This window comes from Telmatherina bonti (genome assembly GCF_933228915.1).
Source record: "Telmatherina bonti genome assembly, chromosome: 15".
Classification (NCBI taxonomy): domain Eukaryota; kingdom Metazoa; phylum Chordata; class Actinopteri; order Atheriniformes; family Telmatherinidae; genus Telmatherina; species Telmatherina bonti.
In genome coordinates, this window is record NC_136613.1 from 28477538 (window position 1) to 28500243 (window position 22706).

Here is a 22706-nt window from a genome sequence, read left to right on the forward strand (position 1 = left end):
TGGTTGTGGATCCAACTTAAAAAACTTTCAGAGGAATTTCTATGGCTGATAGTATACCCAAGCTTTGCATCCCAAGCTAAATCTTTACAGTCTGGTGTTTTTTTTTCTGCTTTATATGACTCAGCTCAACTCCACAGGCTTTTCTTTTATTTTCCATTGTGGATTGCACTTTTTCGAAGTACTAGCACCGTTGAGGTGTCAGCAAGCCCAGAAGCATAAAAATTACAGAAGGGATCGTCATTAGAAACACCACCCTGTGGATATAAAAGCAATATGTCTGGAGCAGATCCCAGCTTCTCTACACACCGGCCTTCGTTTGAACACTTTTTTCATTCTCTCAGTTGACTCTAGGTGAGCCAGTTTCCTCACAGCTGATATTTTATACAGAAAAGATGTGTAAAATCTCTGCACCACATTCAGTCAGGCGCTTCCGCATTGCGGTGGCCGTTGTGCTTGCACACTGACGTTTTGTGTCCCGTTACTTCAGTTTATATCCTGCTGCCACAAAGATGTGTTCGTTCTGGCGTCACTGATGTATCATCATCCGCATCCCATCAATTGAGGTGTTTTTACATATGAACACCAGACATGTTTGGGAAAACATGCAGTTTGGTCCAGTTGCTCAGGATGTTCGTGCATCAGCTCCACAGCAGGTGTTTTATGACTGGTTTAAATTGCCAATGCAGAAAGGAAAGGAAAATCATTACATTATTTACTAATTTGGTTCAATAGCAACATTTTTCTTTGAAAAAGCCACGTTTTTGTTTGAAAAAGTTGAGAAAAGCAGATGAATTTCTATGTATTGATGTCAGAACATACATGTATGTGAATGTGTTTACTATTGTAGATACAATTGGTAAGCAGTGTACCTCTCAGCAGAAGAGAGGCAGTACGCAGCAAGTGTGTGCGTGAACATGACTGTACTAAAGGCTGGTCAGGAATCTGCTGCATCATTCGTGAACACAGAAACTTCCCCTGAGGAGCAGTTTTTGATGTTTCCTGTGCTGGTAAACTAACAACTCAGAAGGCGGTGTGATGTCAAGGTGGAAAAATGATGAGAAGCTTTTCGATATAAAACAATAAATTGTTTTATTGTGTATTGTCGAGGAAAAAATTCTGTCAATCACAAAGATGCTGGTTCTGAAGTGAAAAGATTACAAAGTTGATCGAGCAGTTTTAAATGAACAGAGTGATACAGATTTAAATCTGCTGAGTCGGTTCAGAGCTGCTAAAGGCGCAGAGATCTGAAGATGCTCTACATTTCGAACCATCCGTTTTACCCTCGCATAAGGGCGTCAGTTGCCCTAAATCTGTGTTAATCTAATCAAGAATGGTATTTTGTTATCTTAGAGTAAAAGCCAGATGGCCACCAAGTTGCAATGGCCTCATGACATCCTACTACGCAGCCAGAAACCCATCGAGTGTTTTGGTAAATCAGATCACAGAGTGCAGACATCTCAAGGCACTAGAATTAGCTATGTCTGTCTGTAAAGACACTGAGTAGACACTGTGTTACTAGACTTAAGTTCATGGGTTCAGCATAATCACTTCAGACCTGTAACAAATGCATCAGGATTATGACATAAGGAATATGGACTCTGGATTATATGAATATCTAATGGTTTATATGAATGAAAAGCTAGAACAGGAAATTTCCACAACAGTTTCTTGATAGTTAACGAACTTTTAAACAGCTTAAAAGAGCTCCTGACCAAGGTGCTTCCACATCTACCGTAGGAAAAACGTAATACAGGGAAAATGTTTATTGTGCAGAGTTTAAGTATGAAAGTGGAGCTCGTTCTCTGTTTTGAGTGGAGTACAATGGGCGAATAAAATGTCCAATTTTTAATTAATCGCATGTACAAACCACTTATGCTGGCAGCTAATGCAAAATAATGAACCTCTTTTTTTAGAATATCTGTGACTGCGCAGGAGAAAACAAAGTCAGTGGGATTGACTATATGGTTCTGTGTTTTTTGGGACAAAGACAAACAGTGCTTGGATCAGACTTCAGAACTGCTACAGATCCCAGCCATAATCTCACAATGGCTAATGTGGTCGATGTGTTGGACAGTGGTCAGAGAGTTAAAGTAATGCTTCATCATGATTGCATGATGCTACAAGACGCTGTTACTGAATCACTCAGCAGAAAAGAAAACCAGCAACTCATTTTGCCCCATATGGATGAAACCGAAATGTAAAGTACTTTAGTGCATTTGCTGAAATATTGACCGAAGACCTAAATCTAACATTAATATTTCTTTCAGCTCTTAATATTTGATGTTTAAACTGATATATTTTTCATTGAAAGTTCATATTAGACCTAAAGTCAGAAAGTGCCAAAATGTTTCTGGCATTTTAAGTAATGGTGATGAGTACCTTAACCATCTCCTGGCATGTTACACTCAAACTTATTTATTAAAAAACTCCTTCTTTGATCTGTATACATCATCATTGACCACACAATTTCACATCTGAATAAAACTGTTGAACAGTCTTATGAAAAGTAAATGTCAAATTTAGGTTGCTGTCAAAAGGATCATAAAGTCAGCATGAAATGGAAATTATTTACATCCATTGAACCATTTTGCATACGCCACACTGATTAGTCACTCTAATGACAGGTTATGTAATGTTACTGTGTGTCAAGGTTACAAAAACCTGCATATGTTGAAGGAACAAACCACTGTGTATTACAGGCTCAGCTATATATCCAACATGCATGTTCCTTATAAAACCTGGTTGTGTTTAAAAACTCCTGCAGTAACTCAAGAAATACTGAAGGCTCATTTCACCTCAGTGCAGAAGTGAAATAGGTTGCAATGCAGAAAATTATTATCTGAAATTTCCATATTCATTCATTAGTAAGTTCTGTGACCGGTGCTCTGTGGTAAAATGGAGATAAAGACTTATGAATATTCTTACTTATTACTGATATCTTTTTGCCAAAGAAGGCACTATAACTGCACAAATTATGATTTAATGTGTGAATTGCATTGCCACAACATACTGTTGGATAAATTGACCTAATTTACATTTAGATGTTAAAAAAGACAAAAAAGACAAAAAAAAAAAAAAAAAAAAAAAGTATGAGTTATTAATTTACCATGGCTTTCACCCAAAACCAAGAGAAATCTGACATTCAGATAATCAGAAGTTCTGTCTGGAAAATGACTTCACCCCAATTGAAATGTCTGGTGATAAAATGAATATGGATAATCATGGTCCAATCAGTCACATCACATTGTTCCTGTTATTTCTGATGTTGAGAAGAACTGGGTGCCAAAATGACCAGTCATGCTCGTTGATAAAGGCCATAGCCTTGCAGTTTGGGGTTCATTGCCATCACGTCACAGAATCTGCAACCTATGTGTTGCTGGAGAAAGTTCAAGGTTTGCTAAAAAAAAAGAAAAAAAAAAGAAATATTAAAGTTAGTGAAGTTTAGATTCAGTTTTGATAATCAGCCAATATATTATTTTATGTCCCTGAACTCATTTGAATTTTTTTTCAGGAGGCAATTCTGTGGATAAAATTGTATATTTCCAGTTGAAAATGATGTACACTAGTAAAATGTTGATCTTTTTTCATTAGATTCAATGGAACACCAGTCCAAACATTTGACTGAGACTGTATATATAAATGACACTAAATCTCCTTACCATGATGACTCTGTTGGGGTCCCTCATGGTTCAACCCTTAGAGCACTTTTATTTAAACTTTACTTAAATGATTTCCCTGATATTTGTCAACATGTCAATGTTATAATGGATGCAGTTATCTTTACTCAAGCTGGAAATGTAAAAAAAAAAAAAGCATAATTAATTTTTACAGCTACAGTAAACCAGGATGAAGACTGGCTTTTAAAATAATGTTTTCTGTTGAAGATTAAAAACATGGTGTGTCCTTAGTAAACTAGAAGTTTAGTAAGAAAACCCCCAAGTTGATGACAAAAGCTTGAGCTGGAGCCCAATCCCATCCCTCTTTGTGGATGGATATATTCATTCATTAAATATTCAAGCGCATACCAACAACAATATTTTCTTTTATGCCCAAAGCTCTCAGGTGGATGATAGGATGGTGGAGGCCCAGAACAAAAGGAAATACTATGCAGTGTTTAGAGGCAAAAGTAGAAGCTAGTAGCAGAAGGCAAAAGAGGAAGTCTGCAGCTCAAATACACTGCTCAGATTGGGTGGGTCTGTTTGATATGTGGCATGAAACGTTTGAGGCAGATCACATGGGATGCAGAACAGCAGCTGGAGTTATCTGCATGAGCTAGTTCTCAGGCTTTGCCTCATTTATAGCACTTTTAATTTTTATTTTATTTTTAGGGTCTGAGAAGCTGAACAAGGTGAATGCATTTTTATATCTTAGAATTTTATTGAACTTTTTTGGAAAAGGTCATGTTAATAAAATAGCCCAAATCATTCAGTGTATTTTACAAAATGTTAAACAAAATGAAGGTATTTTTTACAGTGCTGCTAAGATATATTAACTGTCTATGATCTTCCCCCCTGCAATGACAAACTGGACTACTAGTTGATCGTTTACTGGAGAACAAAGCTTAAAAGAATAGAATCACTCTTTAAAAAAAAAACTAAAGCTTTAAACGTTCTTTTTTATATCATTTCAAAATGTGAAATGTTCTTGTTTTACATGTATACAAGCTTCTCCCCTGGTTTCTTCCTCCTCATTTAAATGAACCTTTTAAAACAAAGACCTGGCAGTGGTACCAGATGACTGTGAGAGGGGACCTTGTAGACATATTGCATTTAGAAAGTCTGTGTTGTCAGTAAAAGGAAGTATTTTCATGAAGTATTTTCTCCCTATATAAGATAATGTTGATGTAATTCATCTTCAAGGCTCATTCAAAAAGTGATTAAAGGAACATCAAGCATGCAACAATTTTTTATATTTCTTTTTTATATGCATGCGTTGTATGTATTTTTTTATCTTGTTTTTTTTTTTTTTTTTTAATTTTTTTCTTGGTAAGGCCTTGTTTTTACTTCATGCTTTTACTTACCTCGGAACTAGGGACAAAACAAATAAAGTTAAAAAAAACTAAATGGCGTTTGAACACAATTAACACCAAGACAAGATGTAACCTCAGAGTTTGTTGAGACTCTTTTAATGATGTTTGGTTTACTTGAAAAAGAAAAAAGAAGCACTATGAAGGACAAAGAAACTGAGAAGAAAATAAGTAATAGACTGAGTCTGACTTTCTTTCTCGCAGAAATTAGCAGTGGTTTGTAAAAAGAAAAATTCTACCAAAAGTGGACATATTCTGCAGATCCTAGAGGTGACAGGGTGTGAATGGCTACACAAAATGTGCAGCAAAAAGTTGTATTTTCATGCATGAAGAATAATCCAGATTTACCCAACAGACACTCTCTTTTATCTTTAAATACAACATGTTACTCACATTTAAATAACATACAGAACAATTAACGTAGTATGGAGCAAAAGCCTTTATTGCTTATGGAAATGATGAAAATCATCCACTGTAAAATGTAATGAAGCTTCAGGGCTGCGATGGACTGGCGAGGTGTCCAGGGTGTACCCTGCCTGTCGCCCAAAGCCAGCTGGGATAGGTTCCAGCTTCCCAGCAACCCTGAATTGGAATAAGCGGTTCAGAAAATGAATGAATGAATGAATGAATGAAGCTTCAGGGGCTGAGAAATCTTTAGGCAGTGGAGACCAGTTATATACAGTATATATATATACACTATTCACAAAAAGTTAGGGATATTCAGCTTTTGGGTGAAATTTCACAACAAGCCTAAAATGCATTCAAACCTGTACAGGTGAACTTAATGTGATCTTCTCTAAGCTTTTAAATGCACATGTCCAACTGTTAAATGTTTCAATAAATTTTGCACAAGTTGCTGTTCTCTAACAAGGAGCTTAACGGCAAAAATCACGGCAGGTGTGTGATCCTTGAATTGACCAATAAATGTCCTGGTTCAATTAGAGCTGGTGTTTAAACAGTTGTCCTCATCATGCTGTTCACATTTTGACATCATGAGACCAAGACGACACCTAACAATGGAACAACAGTCCCTTGCCATTGCGATGCTTCAAACAGGACGTTCTCAGACAGAAGTGGCCACTGAGCTTGGAGTGTCACAGAGTGTCATCAGCAGGTTGCAACAGAGATATGGAGAGACTGGAAGAGTCACAGAAAGGCCTAGAAGTGGACGTCCTTTGGCTACATCCCGTGCTGATGACCGCTACATTGTGAACACTGCCCTGAGAAACCGGATGATAAATGCCACTCAACTCCAGGCACGTTTAAGAGAGGTGAGAGGCACCCAAGTGTCACGTCAGACCATTCAAAACCGTTTCCATCAGCGTGGTCTGCGTGCTAGACAACCTGCACGGGTACCTGACCGCACCACCAGGCACAGGCATCATCGTCTTGCATGGGCCAGGGAGCATTTACGCTGGACGAGGAACCAGTGGGCCTCAGTGCTGTTCTCTGATGAAAGTCGATTCACACTGAGCAGAAATGATGGCCTGCAACGATGTTGGAGACGTCAGGGAGAGCGCTATGCATCAGCCACTGTTGTCACCAGGCGAGCTTTTGGTGGTGGCGGTGTTACAGTGTGGGCAGGGGTGTCCACTTGGTACAGAACTGCCCTACACTTTGTGAATGGTACAGTGACAAGCCCATACTACCTGAATAACATCATTAATCCAGTGATTGTGCCCCTACATGAACAGCACAGGCCTAATTTCATCTTCATGGACGACAATGCTCCTGCTCATCGAGGCCGCATCATCAGGGAACGGCTGTTGGAGACTGGTGTACCTCAAATGGAATGGCCTGCACTCTCTCCAGACCTGAATCCCATTGAAAACCTGTGGGATCAGCTGAGCCGTCGTGTAGAGGCTCGAAACCCTGCACCCCAGAACCTCAATGACCTGAGGGCTGCCCTTCAAGAAGAGTGGGATGCCATGCCTCAGCAGGCAATAAGTTGCCTTGTGAACAGCATGAGACGTCGTTGTCAAGCTGTAATTGATGCTCAAGGGCACATGACCAGATATTGAGACGTTCTAATTTTTTGTTGTGGTGTAACTACCATTGTTGTTACCTTTTGTGTTGAATGAATTTTTTGAGATGAGGAAATCAGTAGTGCATCCTTCTACTTAAATGTCTTACTTTTATATTATATCACTGTAGCATGAACATATTGCATTTTCCATAAATTTCACCTGAAAGCCAAATATCCCTAACTTTTTGTGTGAGTAGTGTATATATATATATATATATATATATATATATATATATATATATATATATATATATATATATATATATATATATATATATATATAATTATTATAATGTTTGTGTGTGTATTCAAAAAAAGCTAAATTAAGGCAAGTGATGATGAAGAGGGGATCTCTACTGATGTGCCATCATGCTGTGAGGGGCCACTTTTCCAAACGCTCTGAATTAATGACCAGACTACTAAAAAATTACACAGTTGTTGAAGGAACACTTTTGAGTTGAGTCATCAGCGCAAACAGGGGTAATTAAGTTGCCACCAAGCTGCGACTGGAAAATCTCCTACTGATTCTAATCAGAAGCAGCATTAACGTTACGTACAAGAACCCTTTCCCTGCTGGCGTTTGCCGATTATCTCCTGAAAGCAAAAGCAAATCTTTCCAAATTAGACCATATGCTGCTTTTACCATTCCTGCGCACTGACACAGAAAGTTAGTTATAATTGTTAATTATTCATGAAAAGTGGGGAAGTTGTTTCTTTCTTCTGTAAAATGTGCTTCAAAAGTCCACAAAAATTGACATTTTTTTCAGTAATTAAATGATAAAACAGAACTATATCAGTGTTTCATTTTTTAATAAGGATTCCAGATTCAAAACATAAGAGTACCAATAATTTAAACCTTTCCGTTATCGAAAGTTTGGGCACCCTTGGTAAAAATTTATTTTGAGGTGCAAAAAGAAGCCAACAAAAGAGGGAAAATCTCCAAAAAGTATCAAATTACAAACTAGACATTCTTATAACATGTAAAAAAAATTTATATCTTTCCTCCATCATTTACACTTTTAAAATAATTGTAAACAAAAACTGGCGTATGTGAAAGTTTGGGCACCCTGAAGAGTTTTTATCTTGTACACCGCCTTTGGCAAGTATGACAGCTTGTGAACGCTTTTTATAGCCAGCCAAGAGTCTTTCAGTTCTTGTTTTAGGTATCTTCGCCCATTCTTCCTTACAAAAATCATCCAGGTCTTTGATATTTCTGGGCTGTCTGTGACGCACTGCTCTTTTAAGGTCTATCCACAGACCTTCAATCATGCTGAGGTCAGGAGATTGTGAAGGCCATGGCAAAACCTTCAGTTTATACCTCTGGATGGAATCCACCATGGATTTTGAGATGTTTTTAGGATCATTATCCATTTGTAGAAGCCATCCTCTCCTTAACTGCAGCTTTTTCACAAATGGCATTAGGTTAGAATCCAAAATTTGCTGGAATCCCATTGAATCCATTTTTTCTTCAACTTGTGAAATATTCCCTGTGACACTGGCTGCAAGACAACCCCAGAGCATGATTGATCCACCCCCATGCTTAACAGTTGGATAGAGGTTCTTTTCATTAAATTCTTTGTCCTTTATTCTCCAGACGTACCTGTGCTCAGTCTGGCCAAAAAGTTATATTTTAACCTCATCAGTCCACAGAACTTATTTCCAAAATGCATCAGGCTTGTTTATATGTTCCTTTGCAAACTTCAAACGCTGATTTTTGTGGCGAGGACATATTTGAGGTTTCCGTCTGATGACTCTTCCATGAAGGCCATATTTGTACAAGTCCCTCTTTATAGTGGAATAGTGTACCACAACTCCAGTGTCTGCCAGATCTTCCTGGAAGGATCGTGCAGTCAAACGTGGGTTTTGACTTGCTTCTCTGTCAATCCTGTGAGCTGTTCTGTCTGATATTTTTCTTGGTCTTCCAGATCTTGCTTTAACTTCCACTTTTCCTGATGACTGCCATTTCTTGATTACATTCCTAACAGAGGATTAGGAACAGTGTTTAGCCTCGTGAATGTGTGTGAAAGTTGGTGGCTGTGTGCCATTTACACAACTTCTGCATACTTATTATTATGAGTGGTGCAACGGATCATCATTGATCCGCGATCCGTTCGGATCTGTATCTACTGTTCGGCACACACGTGATCCGCGGATTGATACGAGAAAAAAAAAAAAGAAAAGCTGCGTGCATATTCGTTCCACACAAGTGCAGCGTGGTCATGGCGAGCGGAGGAACTTGAACGCCTCAGTTCAATCAAATCCCCTGTGTGGGAACACTTTGGTTTCCCTGTCAAATACGATGAAGAAAGAAAGAGGTCAGCTGATAAAACAGTGACGGCTATCGGCCTGCTCTAAAGTCTTTATACCCGTATCGGTATCAAAAAATCCATATCGGTCGGGCCCTTATATGTATGTATATATATATATATATATATATATATATATATATATATATATATATATATATATATACATACATACATATATAAATGTATGTGTGTGTGTGTGTATAAATGGCTCTTTACTACTTTTTGCCCTTTACTACTATCAAAAACACTCAAAGGAACTGAACCAAAAGTGGAAGCTCAGAATAAACTGACTGATATACAATCCTACCCTCACCTATGGGCTGTGGGTAGTAATTGAAATAATGAGATCATAAAAACAAGCAAACATAAGGAGTTTCATCTGGACTGGGCTCTACTTTAGAGATAAGATGAGAAGCTCGGTAGATCTGCTGCTCCTCCACAATGAGAAGAGCCGGATTAGATAGCTTGGAGGGTTCCCCCCTGGAAACCTCCTTTATGAGGTATTCAGACATGTCTCACTGGGAGAAGGCCCCAGGGAAGACCCAGGAACACTGAAGGCTGGCCTTGGCTCGCCTGAATATCTTAAAATGCCCCCAGACAGCCTGACAGAAACTAGCCAGGGAAGAACACATCTGCCATATATGGGTTGTAGCTAGATTAAATTTGCAGTATATGATGCATGGTTAGGCGCAATATATAGATGCAACATCAAGAAAAAATCAAAGTACTAATTGCAGCTTGAATTGAAATCCTCTTTGGTGTCGAAAGGCACAGTTACAGTTTTTTAGTGACATATGACTCTGAAAAACAAGTTAATGGTTGCAGGAAAGACATAACTCAGTTTACAACTCATTTTCTATCAACCTAAATGACTTTTCAATAATGGTGCAGAATATAATAATCAAAATCATCCAAAGCTGAGTGCAAAAAGAATATTATCCAAGATGATTAACAGACTTAAAGTCATCAGGGCTGCTCTTTTTTCATGCAGCACCTCCATATACTGCAAGTTAAGCTGACATCCATCACATTCTAACATGCTATTCTGGTTTATTATATTCAGCTGGACAAATGACATGTTTTTCTATCTCTTTCAGCTGAATTTTATTTTGTTTGTGAATATTGTGCGAGTCCTGGCCACAAAGATCCGAGAGACAAACGCAGGGAGATACGACACCAGGAAGCAGTACAGGTTTGTACGAAACTGCCCACATTTCCAAAAGAAGCCATTTGTTCCCATGTCCAAATAAGAAGTTTATCGAAAGTTGTATTAAATAGTTTGGATGTTGATGTTTCCTTAATTCTGCTTTTTTAATATCTGGTACCTCTGTAAGACTTACTGTTCTTCTTATTTTACAGCCATACCACTTTAATGACATTCAGTTAAGTTATAGTACCTGCTGAATATGTTGAATATAACCTTTTAATCTTAGATGTTCTCCAATAGGATGTCAGGAATATCTTAACTTCTGAGAAATGATAAAATCACAAGTATTTTGATACTCTGTAAGACACTGAAACTAAACTGTTCAGGTTGGGACTTCTTATTAATCGAGATTTTAGAGTTTTATTGCCACGTTAATCTCCAACTTTTTCACATGAGTGAAAAAGGAGAGTTACTCGAACCAAGTTGAAATTGACTTGTGCAGAGAGTGAGAGGATTAAAACAGGGTCAAACACCATGAGAAGGAAGTTTGGTCATGTGTGTCTCTTCTCACAAAATGACCAGAAAACGGTATTAATGCCCGTAATACTTCCTAACTTTTAGATTTCATTGCCAAAAGGGTTGTACCTTCATGAACATATTAAAAACATCTCTGCCTGCTTCATTAGTGATTATTATGAATGATTTTTAAATTAATGAACACTTATATATAAGCTGTGTACTTCATGCATACACGCAAATTAATCTTTAATACCAGTGAGATCAGACAACTTGTGATCTCTGCAATGTGGATAAACAACAAACAAAAACAAACTGGAGTTACCTTTTTTTTTTTTTTTAATAATTTCTGAGCCAAATGAAAAAGAAACTGAGGATAATCTGAAGGTATTTTGGCCTCTGTAGCCTCTTGCATATATGATGTCACCTGCACGTTTGGGGATCAAGTCTCTTCCAGACGTTTAGCAGTGGCTGAGAGGCCTGCAGTTAAAGAAGTTGGGATGCTGCATCCGTTTTTGTGGAAGCAGGAGGCTGAAGATAGAAACTGACTGAAAAACAAGGAGGGTGTCTCACCAAGCAACAACAGCAGCCTCCATCAAACCCTGTGTGGTTGAGCTACAGAGAGGCTCTCCTGCAGAGATCCACATAAAAGTAACATCATTGTCAACCAAAGTATTGACGCAAAAGACTGCTGTGTTTTATGTTAAAAGAATAAATAAAATACAATAATTGATGTTTATGTCTGGTTCAGCATCTGGCTCATATACAGAGGCTGTAGCTCACCAAGCCAGGTTTGAGTCCTGGCTAAGTTTCTCCTCTTTCTTTCATGCATTCTTCCTGTCAGGTTTTTGTCCAACAAATGCATCTAAAGCCACAAAAACAGAAAAGAAAATATAATTAAATATAAATATAAATATAATTTTTATATACCTAACATTACATAATCAGACTCAGGACAGAAACAGATTAATGTATCCCTTCGTCAGGTAATATTTAATAGACAATCTTTAAACTATATTAAAATATGGTGCTTATTTTAGTGCACCTGAACTTTATGTTGGTGCACCCAAACCAGTGCAAAAAGTTAGTCTGGAGCCCTGTCTATCCCAGTTTAGATCTGGTCCATACGCTTCACAGTATTGTATGAATTGTATGAATTGAGCTTTTTTGCACCCTATAGTTTGGGGTGCACCCTATAGTTTGGAATCCATACAAATATATACATATAAATATATGTATATATTTATATGTACATATATTTATATGTACATTATATTTATATATATATATATATATATATAAATATATATATATATATATATATATATATATATATATATATATATATATATATATATATATATATATATATATTTATATATATATATATATATATATATATATGTATATATATATATATATATATATATGTATGTATGTATATATATATATATATGTATATATTTGTTAGGATTCCAAACTATAGGGAATCCTATAGTATACATATATATATATATATATATATATATATATATATATATATATATATATATATGTGGAGATATAAGTGACAACTGGGTGTGTTCAGTACTTACTGTATGCATGCAGTACGATTCTACACACCTCTAGTGTGCCATGTTCCACTTCTTATAAGCTGTAAACTGAAAATACTTTACAGCAAATTAGTGTGTGGCATGTGTTCCCAATTTCACTTGAACCTAATCAGCATTAGGAACGCATTGTTAACTCAGGACTGGTGGCTGATTTTCATGCATCGGTACGCATAGCACAAACCCTCAGTGCAACACAGTCATCAATCATGCATCCTTAAGACTCAGACAGCTCTCCTAAGAAAAGAAGAAGTCCATTCCTACATTTTAATTAATCTGAATCCGATTTATGACATCATATATAACACTACGTAGCCTATCACAACTAACTAGAGGCATGGGCTGAGGTACACTGGAGAGATCGTCAAACAGCCATGCGTTATACTAAAACAGTATGAAAAGGCAGTACAGCAGTAAGCCGACACAGCTGCATCAGATGGAAGATTCTTTAATTTAGCCAGATGTTGTGGATGTAGCCTCACTATGCACCCACAAATGTACCAAATGTCATATTCTTCTAGTCTCTTCTCTCGGATTTACATATACTGTGTAACTAAAACAATTGTTTTAGGGGCTTTCAGCAATTCCTAAACAATTGTGGCAAACAGCTCAACCCAGAGCCCAAATGCCTCCTGGGTGCACACGGAGTGACAACCGAACCATGAATGGTAGCGTGTTAACTTATGTTTGCTGATGGACTAAATTTTAGCCAGGGTAGCTGAACCCAGTAGTTAGCTCAGCTGTGTTTAACTTGCTTTGGAAAATGGGTCTGGGCAGATGATCTTGTGTTACAAACAACAACAAACATTCATTGTAAAGGCTCCTGTTGGGCTTGTGTGACTAGTTATGGCCTTCTGTACTGCCCTTTGTTGCTGTGGACCTCTGACTGAAGACAACATTTCAACAAGTGTATCTGATTAATAATACAAAAATTACTTTTTTTTTTATTCCTAAGTACAATAATAATCTGCACTTTGATATTCATTTGCAGGATGAAATGATTGTCTCCAGAGTGAGCCACAAAGCGGTTAACCTTCATCACACTGCATAAAAAAATGACCTTTTTTTCCTTATAAAACTGCATTTTTTTCACAAACAGAAAAAAAAAATCATGCCTACCTGTTTCAAAAACACATATCTTTCTTGTTTATTGTTGTAATAGAGAATGAAAAAATATGTTCATCTTGTCTTTTCCCTGTCTTTTGCATATATTTCTTGAAAAAAAAAAAAACCCACAAAAATTTATTTACAGTTTTGCTTTAGGACTTTTTACTGGTGAAGATCAGGGGTGCATCTAACTGGAAACTCAAAGTGAGCAACACAACTAGATCGTCCTGCTCTGTCCCCCTTTGCATCTTTTACTTGGTCCGCGTAGCAATTAGTCTCGCGGACGAACAGAGCGATGATCTCTTCGGTGAAGAAAAGCTCAAACAGTTCCCCTTCAGACACATCATTCTCTTCTAAATGTGGCCCTGCAGGTTCACCAACAGTGATCTGTGGTTCTGTATTTCGGCGCATTCATGAACCGGCAGCTGTCGAGCACTTGCAAAAATCGAGCCCATGAATGTGTGTCAAAGGTTAATCTGTTTCCTCAACTCAAGCTTTTTGTCCAGGACTAACAAACCCACAACTACAGAATCATTTGTTCTGAACTGTAGTTTTTATTTAACTTATGAACAAGCTGCGAAATCTATTCATGAGGCTGAAGGTTTGGTTTGACCACCATCAATCTGTCCCTTGTACTTATTAGCTTTTCTGTTTTTTCCCACCTGCTTGGTTCTATTTTTACTGCCCCAACTTAACATACTTTATTTGTCTTTTTTCTTTTCGTCTATATGGCACCTGCTGCATTTGGCTGTCAAATCCGAGCACCTGATCGCTACTATTTTTCCTGACAAATCGCCCGTTCATCCATACAAAACGTCCTCGCCTGCAGCATTCAAAACATTCCCGCTTTCAGATGATACACTGTAATTAGAAGTTTTTATCTGACACGCTGATGCCAGTGCCAGCAGGAGAGAACAATACAGATAATTGCTGATGTGAAAATACAGCAGGGTGTGGATGTGTGTAAGTATTGCTTGACAATGGGAGTTTGGGAATAAAATTTCTCTCTAAATATATTTACAAGTGTAGTTTGAAAAATTTAAAAATATGTCTCTCTCCCTCTTCTTTTAACTTATATAATTTCATTTGAATCTTTTTAGGCATCAACAGTTCTTACAGGAAACCAAAGCCTTATCAGGCAATATGTAATTTCCAGGGACCCACGGTAATATCTCACTCGTTCTAGCCATCTAAAATGGTTGAGAAATTAATTCAAAGGCAATGCAGAATAGTGAATCCTTATGTGCCTTTGGGTTGCCCAGCACTTCCCTGAGTAGTGGACTGCTCACAGTGATACATGTACATAAGTAATATATGTACATATATATATATATATATATATATATATATATATATATATATATATATATATATATATATATATATATATATATATATATATATATACAATATATATATATATATATATATATACAAGTCATAGAACTGGACTTCAGTCAGTCAGGACTGAATAACAACAAGCTTTACTCCGCTCAGGGATCTCCAGATTAATTGAAGAATTGAGAGTGTGAGTTCCCATTACGCCAAGCCTAAGTCGTAAGCCGAGACATTTCTCGTTCATCTGACTAGCTGTCACAGAGCAAATAGGAAATTCGTCTTCCGCAGAGACATGTTTGAAATCGTATCCTGTACTTCTCCATGTCAGTCAGAAGACTCATCTCATGTTAAGAGAGGAATATGAGCTCGACTTGGAGAGAAAATAAGAAAGCCATTAGTCATGGTACGTTGAGCTTTCCAAGCCATTAAAGCCAAAAACATCAAATTTACTGCTAGTTTGTTTTTCTAATGATCAGAAAGTTTGCTGCTCATCTTACAGCAGTTTATAATTGTCTTTATCTCTGTTTTATTTCTCAGTTATCAAGTGGTTAAGGCTGTTTACGTCAACGCTACAAAATTTAAAATTTACTTGGTGAAATAACGTCTCCGTTTTGACACTGTTTGTGTTGTTTGTGTTTTTTTTTTGTCTCGGTAGGAAGCTGGCAAAGTCCACCCTTGTGCTCGTGCTGGTGTTTGGCATCCATTACATCATCTTTGTTGGGATGCCGCATACGTTTCAGGGTCCCAGCTGGGAGATTCGCATGTACTGCGAACTTTTCTTCAACTCATTTCAGGTAATTCATGTGTACTTTCCAGCACTTGACAAATTCATGTTCTTGCAGATCAAGGTCTAATAGGAATGTTCCACCAGGAAATGTTCCTCTTCCTGCAAAGCCAGAGCAGGAGCACAGTTCAGCGTTGCTGCTTAAAAACATGTACTTTTATTACCTGCTGCCTGTAATATTTCATTTCACTTGCCATGACCTTAATGTCTGTCAGTCAAGATTCTTTACATAATTCTTTCTCTCTTTAGTGGATGTATTACAGCTTGTCACTTATAGCATAGCTGCTGGCAAGAGTATTAAAGTTGAGTGACTTCTTCCATTTTAATGTTCAAATTCTTCAGGGTTACGTTTGCACTGACGTGAGTCACTTTATATGCGTCTCCAGACTGCAAACGTCTGTTCCATCTGTTGTCTAACTGGACTGATGTTGTGCACTGTGAACACACATTTACATACAGCAGAGCTGCAGCTTTTATGCAGCCGGCGTCACGCTGTTCCACACAACGCTGTGACTATGTGAACATCAAACTTGTCTATTTGATTAACTCTTCTGTTTCTGTTGTTAATCAGCAGGTGTCTAAGATACGAACACATTAGAGACACTTTGCACAGACCCGTGAACATCACAAGTCAATTAAACAGAGGAAAAAACAAACTTCTGTTCTGCATTTTTAATTATAATAATGTCGGATCTGCTCCTGCACTAATCATGAATGTGACTTAGAATGTAGAGTTTTTATATCAGGATCCTAATAAATACAAGGTTTAATAAAAAATAAAACTTAATAAAGAGGCTCACATTTATGTAGCAGGAAGCCGATAATGTCCAAATTTTAAACATGCTGGAAAGGATTTTGTTACCAGTTTCTTTCTTTTTTTTTATTGATTGTTGGATCATTTGAATGAAGAAGAAACCTTCAACACAAACCTTCACAGGGAGAAAATATGATATAAGTGGAAAAATAAGCAAAATGAAAAGCTACATTTTACTCAGCAGACAAGAAGAAAACGTTTTCAAATTCATACCAGAAAGACATGATTTGTGTTCATGCATCAGTGCCGTCCCTAACTGACCATGAAGTCACAAGTTCAGCATTTACTTCAGCTATTTAGAGACCCGAAGGCCATTTTAGAGCAAGTTCCGCATGCTCCGCATTTCAGGTCCTCTTGAACTGGAAAATTGCAACTGGAAACATCTTTTCTGTTTTTGGGCTCCGTTAGCAGCGATGGCCCTGAAACACTACAAATACACACTGACAAGCATTTTGCAGGAAGAACTGAACTGTTTTGTTGTAACTATGGAGCCGATTATGCATTAAGTCTGTAAAACATTATTTTTCTGTCAAGGTCAAAAGATACAAAAACTGTATAAAACATGTTGGAGCTACAGAACATGACCAGAAACATAACTCATATAATTTCATTGTAAATAAAATTGAAAAGCATTGACCCTGGAGATAGATGCACTTTGAAAATGGTCTTCCTCTGCATCTCATTATCTTAATATAAAGTCTAGAAAGCTGGACGATTGGATTAAAGCAGCTTTGTCATAAAAAAAACACATAAACAACCATAACATTTTTAATTGCTTAAATACATTTGAACAAGCAGAAATAATAAATTCTTGTTTTATAGAGTAAATTTGAAGATGCTAAACAAGTAAGACAGACTGAAATAATAAATTTATTTTCCCAGAAGTAAAATATCAGTGATTTAATGATAATAAATTATTAACTCAATAAAAAATCACAAAGCACAGTTTTGTTAATACAGACTAGAAATTGAGAGCGTGCTACAGCTTGGCTTGTTGTAACCTTTGCTTTTTCATTTCCAGGAGAGGAACGAAGCCAGAATAGTCTCATAAATAAATTACTCAGGGTTACTGTGTGTGTCAGAGTCAATACTATGCTTCATTTTGATGTGAAGAAGCATGATTATGAGATTGATTTATTTCATTACTAAGTTTTTTTGTGTGTGACTTAATAAACTAAATTATACACCATGCATCATCACTTCCTATTGAACAGGGCATAGTTAATCAACAGGTGCAGACTGTATGTTTCTGCCTTCAGTTTATGACTCATTGTGTGAAATCCTTTTCTAACCATGAACTGCTTTGGTGAATAAATAAGAATCTGCAACCTTTCATGTCAAAATACAAATATGAAAGAAAAAAAAAAAAGCTATTGCCACATTTATAAATATTCATTCATTTTCCATACTGCTTGAATGTGGAGTATGTAAGATTTTCAATATTTAAAAAAAATTAACTAAAAAAATAACTGCAATCATAATTAGATTGTTTTTTTTTAATCATGTAGGTTCCAGTCTGTCCATATTTGATGTGTTATTAAAGTACAAGTTTAATTAATGACAAAGACCCTTCTTAAATGTTTTCCTACCAGTAAAAAAATATGCTTTTTGTCATTCGTCATTAATTAAACTTGTAATTTAATAACACATCAAATATGAACAGACTGGAACCTACATGTTCAAAAAACTATCTAATTATGATTGTAGTTATTTTATTAGTTAATTTATTATGAAATTATTGAAAATCTTACATACTCCACCTTTAATACAATTAAGGCTTGCGGGGAATCATCAGGTGAGTGGCGGGGTACACCCTGGACATGTCCATAGTGCATGCAGGGCCAACACACAGAGACAAACAACCATTCATGCTTACATTCATGAAGAATTTAGAGTCAGCTAACCCAACATTTAGAACAGCAGCCTTAAACCAGTGTATTATACAGGGAGTAAATACATTAAAAATATATCTTAGTTTAAATATTAGTTCAAAATGTTACACAAACACATAAACACGCATAGAAAAAGACAGAAAAACTAGTAGGGGCAAGTGTGCCTTTAAATGAGATTTAAAAACCGAAAGATATGAGAGTCTGGTCTGAAAATCAAAGGTGACTAATTCCAAGTTGAGGAGGTGTTACTGCAAAAGCCCGATCCCCTGAGCTAAAGGCTAGACCCTGTCAAAGCCAAAGTCAGCTGACTGGCAGATGTCAGGGACTGAGAGGAGGCCGGAGGCTGAAGCAGGTCAGAAGGGTCAGGTGGAACAAGACCATTTAGACTTTTATAAGCTAGAAGGAGTATTTTATAAATCAATTCTGCGCCACACGAGGAGCCACCAGGAAGGACAGAATTTGGTAAATGCACTGTTTGCTGCAGTTAAAGGGGTAAGCGGCCGCACTTTCAACACACTGCAGGCATGAAGAGCAGCCGTTCTGGCTGGTTGTGTTAAAATATGAATTTCATACTTCTTCCACGGACTTAAATTTGTGACTAAACTCGAGGATTTTCCTCTTTTTTTCATTCCAGAGCTGATGTGATTTTCAAGTTTAAAATAAGAGTCTGTGTCCCCCCCAGTAACCGTGCTTTGATATACGGACCTAAGTAAAAAGAAACTTTGGAAACTGTTTATACTATTTCAATATGTTTTCACTTCGAATAAATTATCTAGCATAAAGAAAATAGAAAAAAATTAATGTTTTTTTTTTTTAAAATAATTTTTATACCATACATGCTTGTTGGAAACTCTTTCCAAGGATCCTCAATCCAGGTCCTTTAGGACTGGTGTCCTGCAGGCTTCCCAAGTGTCCCCGCTGCAACACACCTGATTCAAATCAATGTGTATTTAGTAGACATGTGCAGAGCTTGTCTGAGTCTGAGTCAGATGTGTGTGTTCCAACAGGGAGACTGGAAAAACCTGCGGGACACCTTCCCTCGAGGACCAGGACTGAGGATCCCCATAACATGCCATTTATCTGCAGTATTCGAGAAAGATTAAATCATTTCTCAGAAACTGTGAAGGAAGCTTCAGGAAGCCCCAGGAAAAGAAATAAACCATATTTTACTGGTTTGAATAAACTAATATTGCAAATGCTGTCAGTGTTTCTGATGGCAAGCTCCTATCTGTTAACAGCAGGGATGCTGCGAGGGACTGTTCTGCAGGGGTGAGACATTTCCACGCTTCCCGGTGTGGACAGATAATTGTGAAGAACTTAACATGATCTTAGATCTATTTAACTTGATTAAGGTGTGTTGAAGCATTGAAGCACCTAATACTTGGAGGGAAACTGCCTTCAAGTGTGAAATCCTTTGTTTATGATAATAAAGGATTGATCAATACAGTAGAAAATAGCCTGGTCTCGCAGAAATATGTGAAATCAAAGAGGAGAAGATGCTCACCCACTGGTATCGACAAAGGTTGGAAGGTTTTGAAGATTCGTTCAATGAAATTGTCATTTTAGATATTCAATAGAAACAAATGGTGGCAAAATCCAAAGCAGTATTTCCATAAACTAAACGAGTATTTCAGACATGAAGTTTTAAATCTGAACAAACTACCCAGTAAAAACATCATAAAAATCATAATAGGAATATTTTAAAGGCAGACTAGCATGCAGGAACTCTGTGTCCCTGACAGAACATAAAATGTTTTAAGAAAAAAAAAAAAAAAAAAAAAGAAAAAAATCTCTGGAACTTGTTCCTGTACGGAGTATTTTGCTGAACTTGCTGAAAGTGTTGCATGTACTGTACTAACAATTGCTTGTTTAAAAGGACATTTTTAGACTGTATTTTTATCTGAAACAGGCTTCTTGTGGGGAAAACACTGTGTTTCCCAGTGAAAGTACCTGTAAATGTCCATCCTCATCCCCTCCATGTCCCGAAATCATAGATTTAGATCTACCTGCTGAACTGTGCAATCACCCTAAATAAGCGTGATAAAATGAAAAGCTGAAAGTAACTTTTGGCACAGCCCAAGCCAACAAAATGCATCTGAGATCAGGATGAAACTGTAACTGCAAACGGCAGTAATCAAATTTTATTTATTTATTTACTTTTGTGCTGTTTTGAAAAGGGGCGATCAACCTGTGAGAAAAGTTTATAAATAAAATAATAGCTGGTCTTATCAAAGTTTGCTGTCAAGGAAATGCTGTCAAAATGTGACCAAAAGTACATAAAGTAGAGTAGAAAATGTAAACTCTGCAGTTTGAGGTTGTGGTTCATAAAGCTTTTATGATTAAAATGTACTCCATCTATCAAAAACACAAAAGTAGCTCAATAAGGCACTTTTAGCTATCAACAAGACAGGACAAGTGAAACATAAATCCAGTCTACTGACCAATTCACTGCTATGTGAGAAAATAAAAACACTCTTTCAATTAGAAGGTGTGACAAAGCGGCCTCGTCACATTGGCTGCCGACCGACGTCACTACACACACACACACACACACTAAGGGACATTCCCGTTGGTTATCTCTGAGACGTCACCAGGAACCCCGCGACACCACGTAGCGAGTTCATCCTCAGAGGTAGCGGATTATTAGGGATGTGCACTGATGCGGACTCGTTACAGAGATAAATAGGGGTTGTTAACTTATCATGTGTTGCCATGTCCGCTGGGGAAACCCAAAGCCACTTCAGACGCAACACGTCATTGATGTTCCAGTCACATTAAACGCCGCATCACAACGTATTGTTGGGTTTATTCCTGTTAATCATTGTGATGTCGACAATGTTTAAATGTGTGGAATGTCTGTGTTTAAACATTTGTGTACAGAACGAAATGGAAGGAAAGACCATGTTCTTTAGATCAATTGAGAAGCTTCCTGTTAGGGTGTGTGTAAACACAACGCCAAGGAGGAAAAACACCAGCAGTGGTCTTGAAAAAATATTGGCTGAAACTTCAGTCCTTGAAGTTTTATAAAACAATTTCCAGTCCAATATATGATGCTGGCAATTATTATTCACATGTAGAAAACACAGAAGAGAGTTGCTAATCTTCCCAGGAGTAGGTGTCCCAGCAAGGTCAGACGCAGTTCCTCAGTTCATTCATTCATTCGTTCATACACTCATTTTCTGAACCGCTTAGTCTGACTAATGGTCGCTGGGCAGCTGGAGCCTATCCCAGCTGTCTTCCGGCGGGAGGCAGGGTTGAGCCTGGACAGGTCGCCAGTCTATCACAAGGAAGTTAGCATGTTAAATATAAAAGTTCATGAAAAAGACTTATAAGTGGAGTTTCTCTGGAAGGGTTGCAAAAGGAAAACAACAGCACTTTGGTTTGCAGCGTTCCACCAGAACAAACCACATCTGGAACCATATTTCTTTATCAGATGATCAGAGTGGAGACGTTCAGTTAAAATGAAGATTTATAGAAACCCAAACACATTATATCAGCACAAACACCAGATACCAAGCATGGTGGTGGAAGGGTAATGATCAGGCCTGTTTTATCGCTACACGATCTGAACATTTTCACTTACTCCTGCATTTATTGTATGTTTAATAAATAATTACATTATATAAATATTATACATTATTGTTTGTAAGAAGCTGTATTTACTGGTAAGACACACCATAAATGTGTTATCTGTGCAATACTACTTTATGCAGTTATTACAATGATTTTAAGAGATGAATAAGAATTAAAAAATGGATTAGGCTGGCAAAATCTAAAGGTATTATATTTAAATTTTCCTAATGACTTTAAGTAAGCTAGAGCTCTAGATGAAGATGATGATGATGATGATGTCTCTTTTTAGATGAGTTCTGTGGTTCCTAAAAACCAGTTCAAAAAGATTCATGTTGGTGCAGACGTTGACATAACCTACGAATACGTGTGAGTAGGTTTAATAAGCTACGGTTATTTGCCAGAAATAAGACTCTGTTACCTCAGAGTTTGCACTTTGATTTCTAAGCTTTCAGTACAACAAAAGGTGAAGGAGCTGAAAGAGATGTGTGTTGAAACAGCTTGTTTTGGACAACTGTGGGGGCTCCAAAAAGGGTCTGTGAACTGTGAATCATGCAAACCTACTTC

At 37.2% G+C, this 22706-nt stretch overlaps 1 protein-coding gene across 1 annotated transcript in view; it reads left to right on the plus strand.

The window, feature by feature from the left end:
- Window positions 1–22706, plus strand: part of pth2ra (parathyroid hormone 2 receptor a) — a gene marked incomplete at both ends in the record, with an annotated part of 85885 nt that overhangs the window by 57934 nt on the left and 5245 nt on the right. The window contains 2 exons of the mRNA XM_079254429.1: window positions 10459–10553; window positions 15735–15873. Coding sequence (XP_079110555.1) covers window positions 10459–10553; window positions 15735–15873 — 234 coding nt within the window. The remainder of the gene's footprint in view (window positions 1–10458; window positions 10554–15734; window positions 15874–22706) is intronic.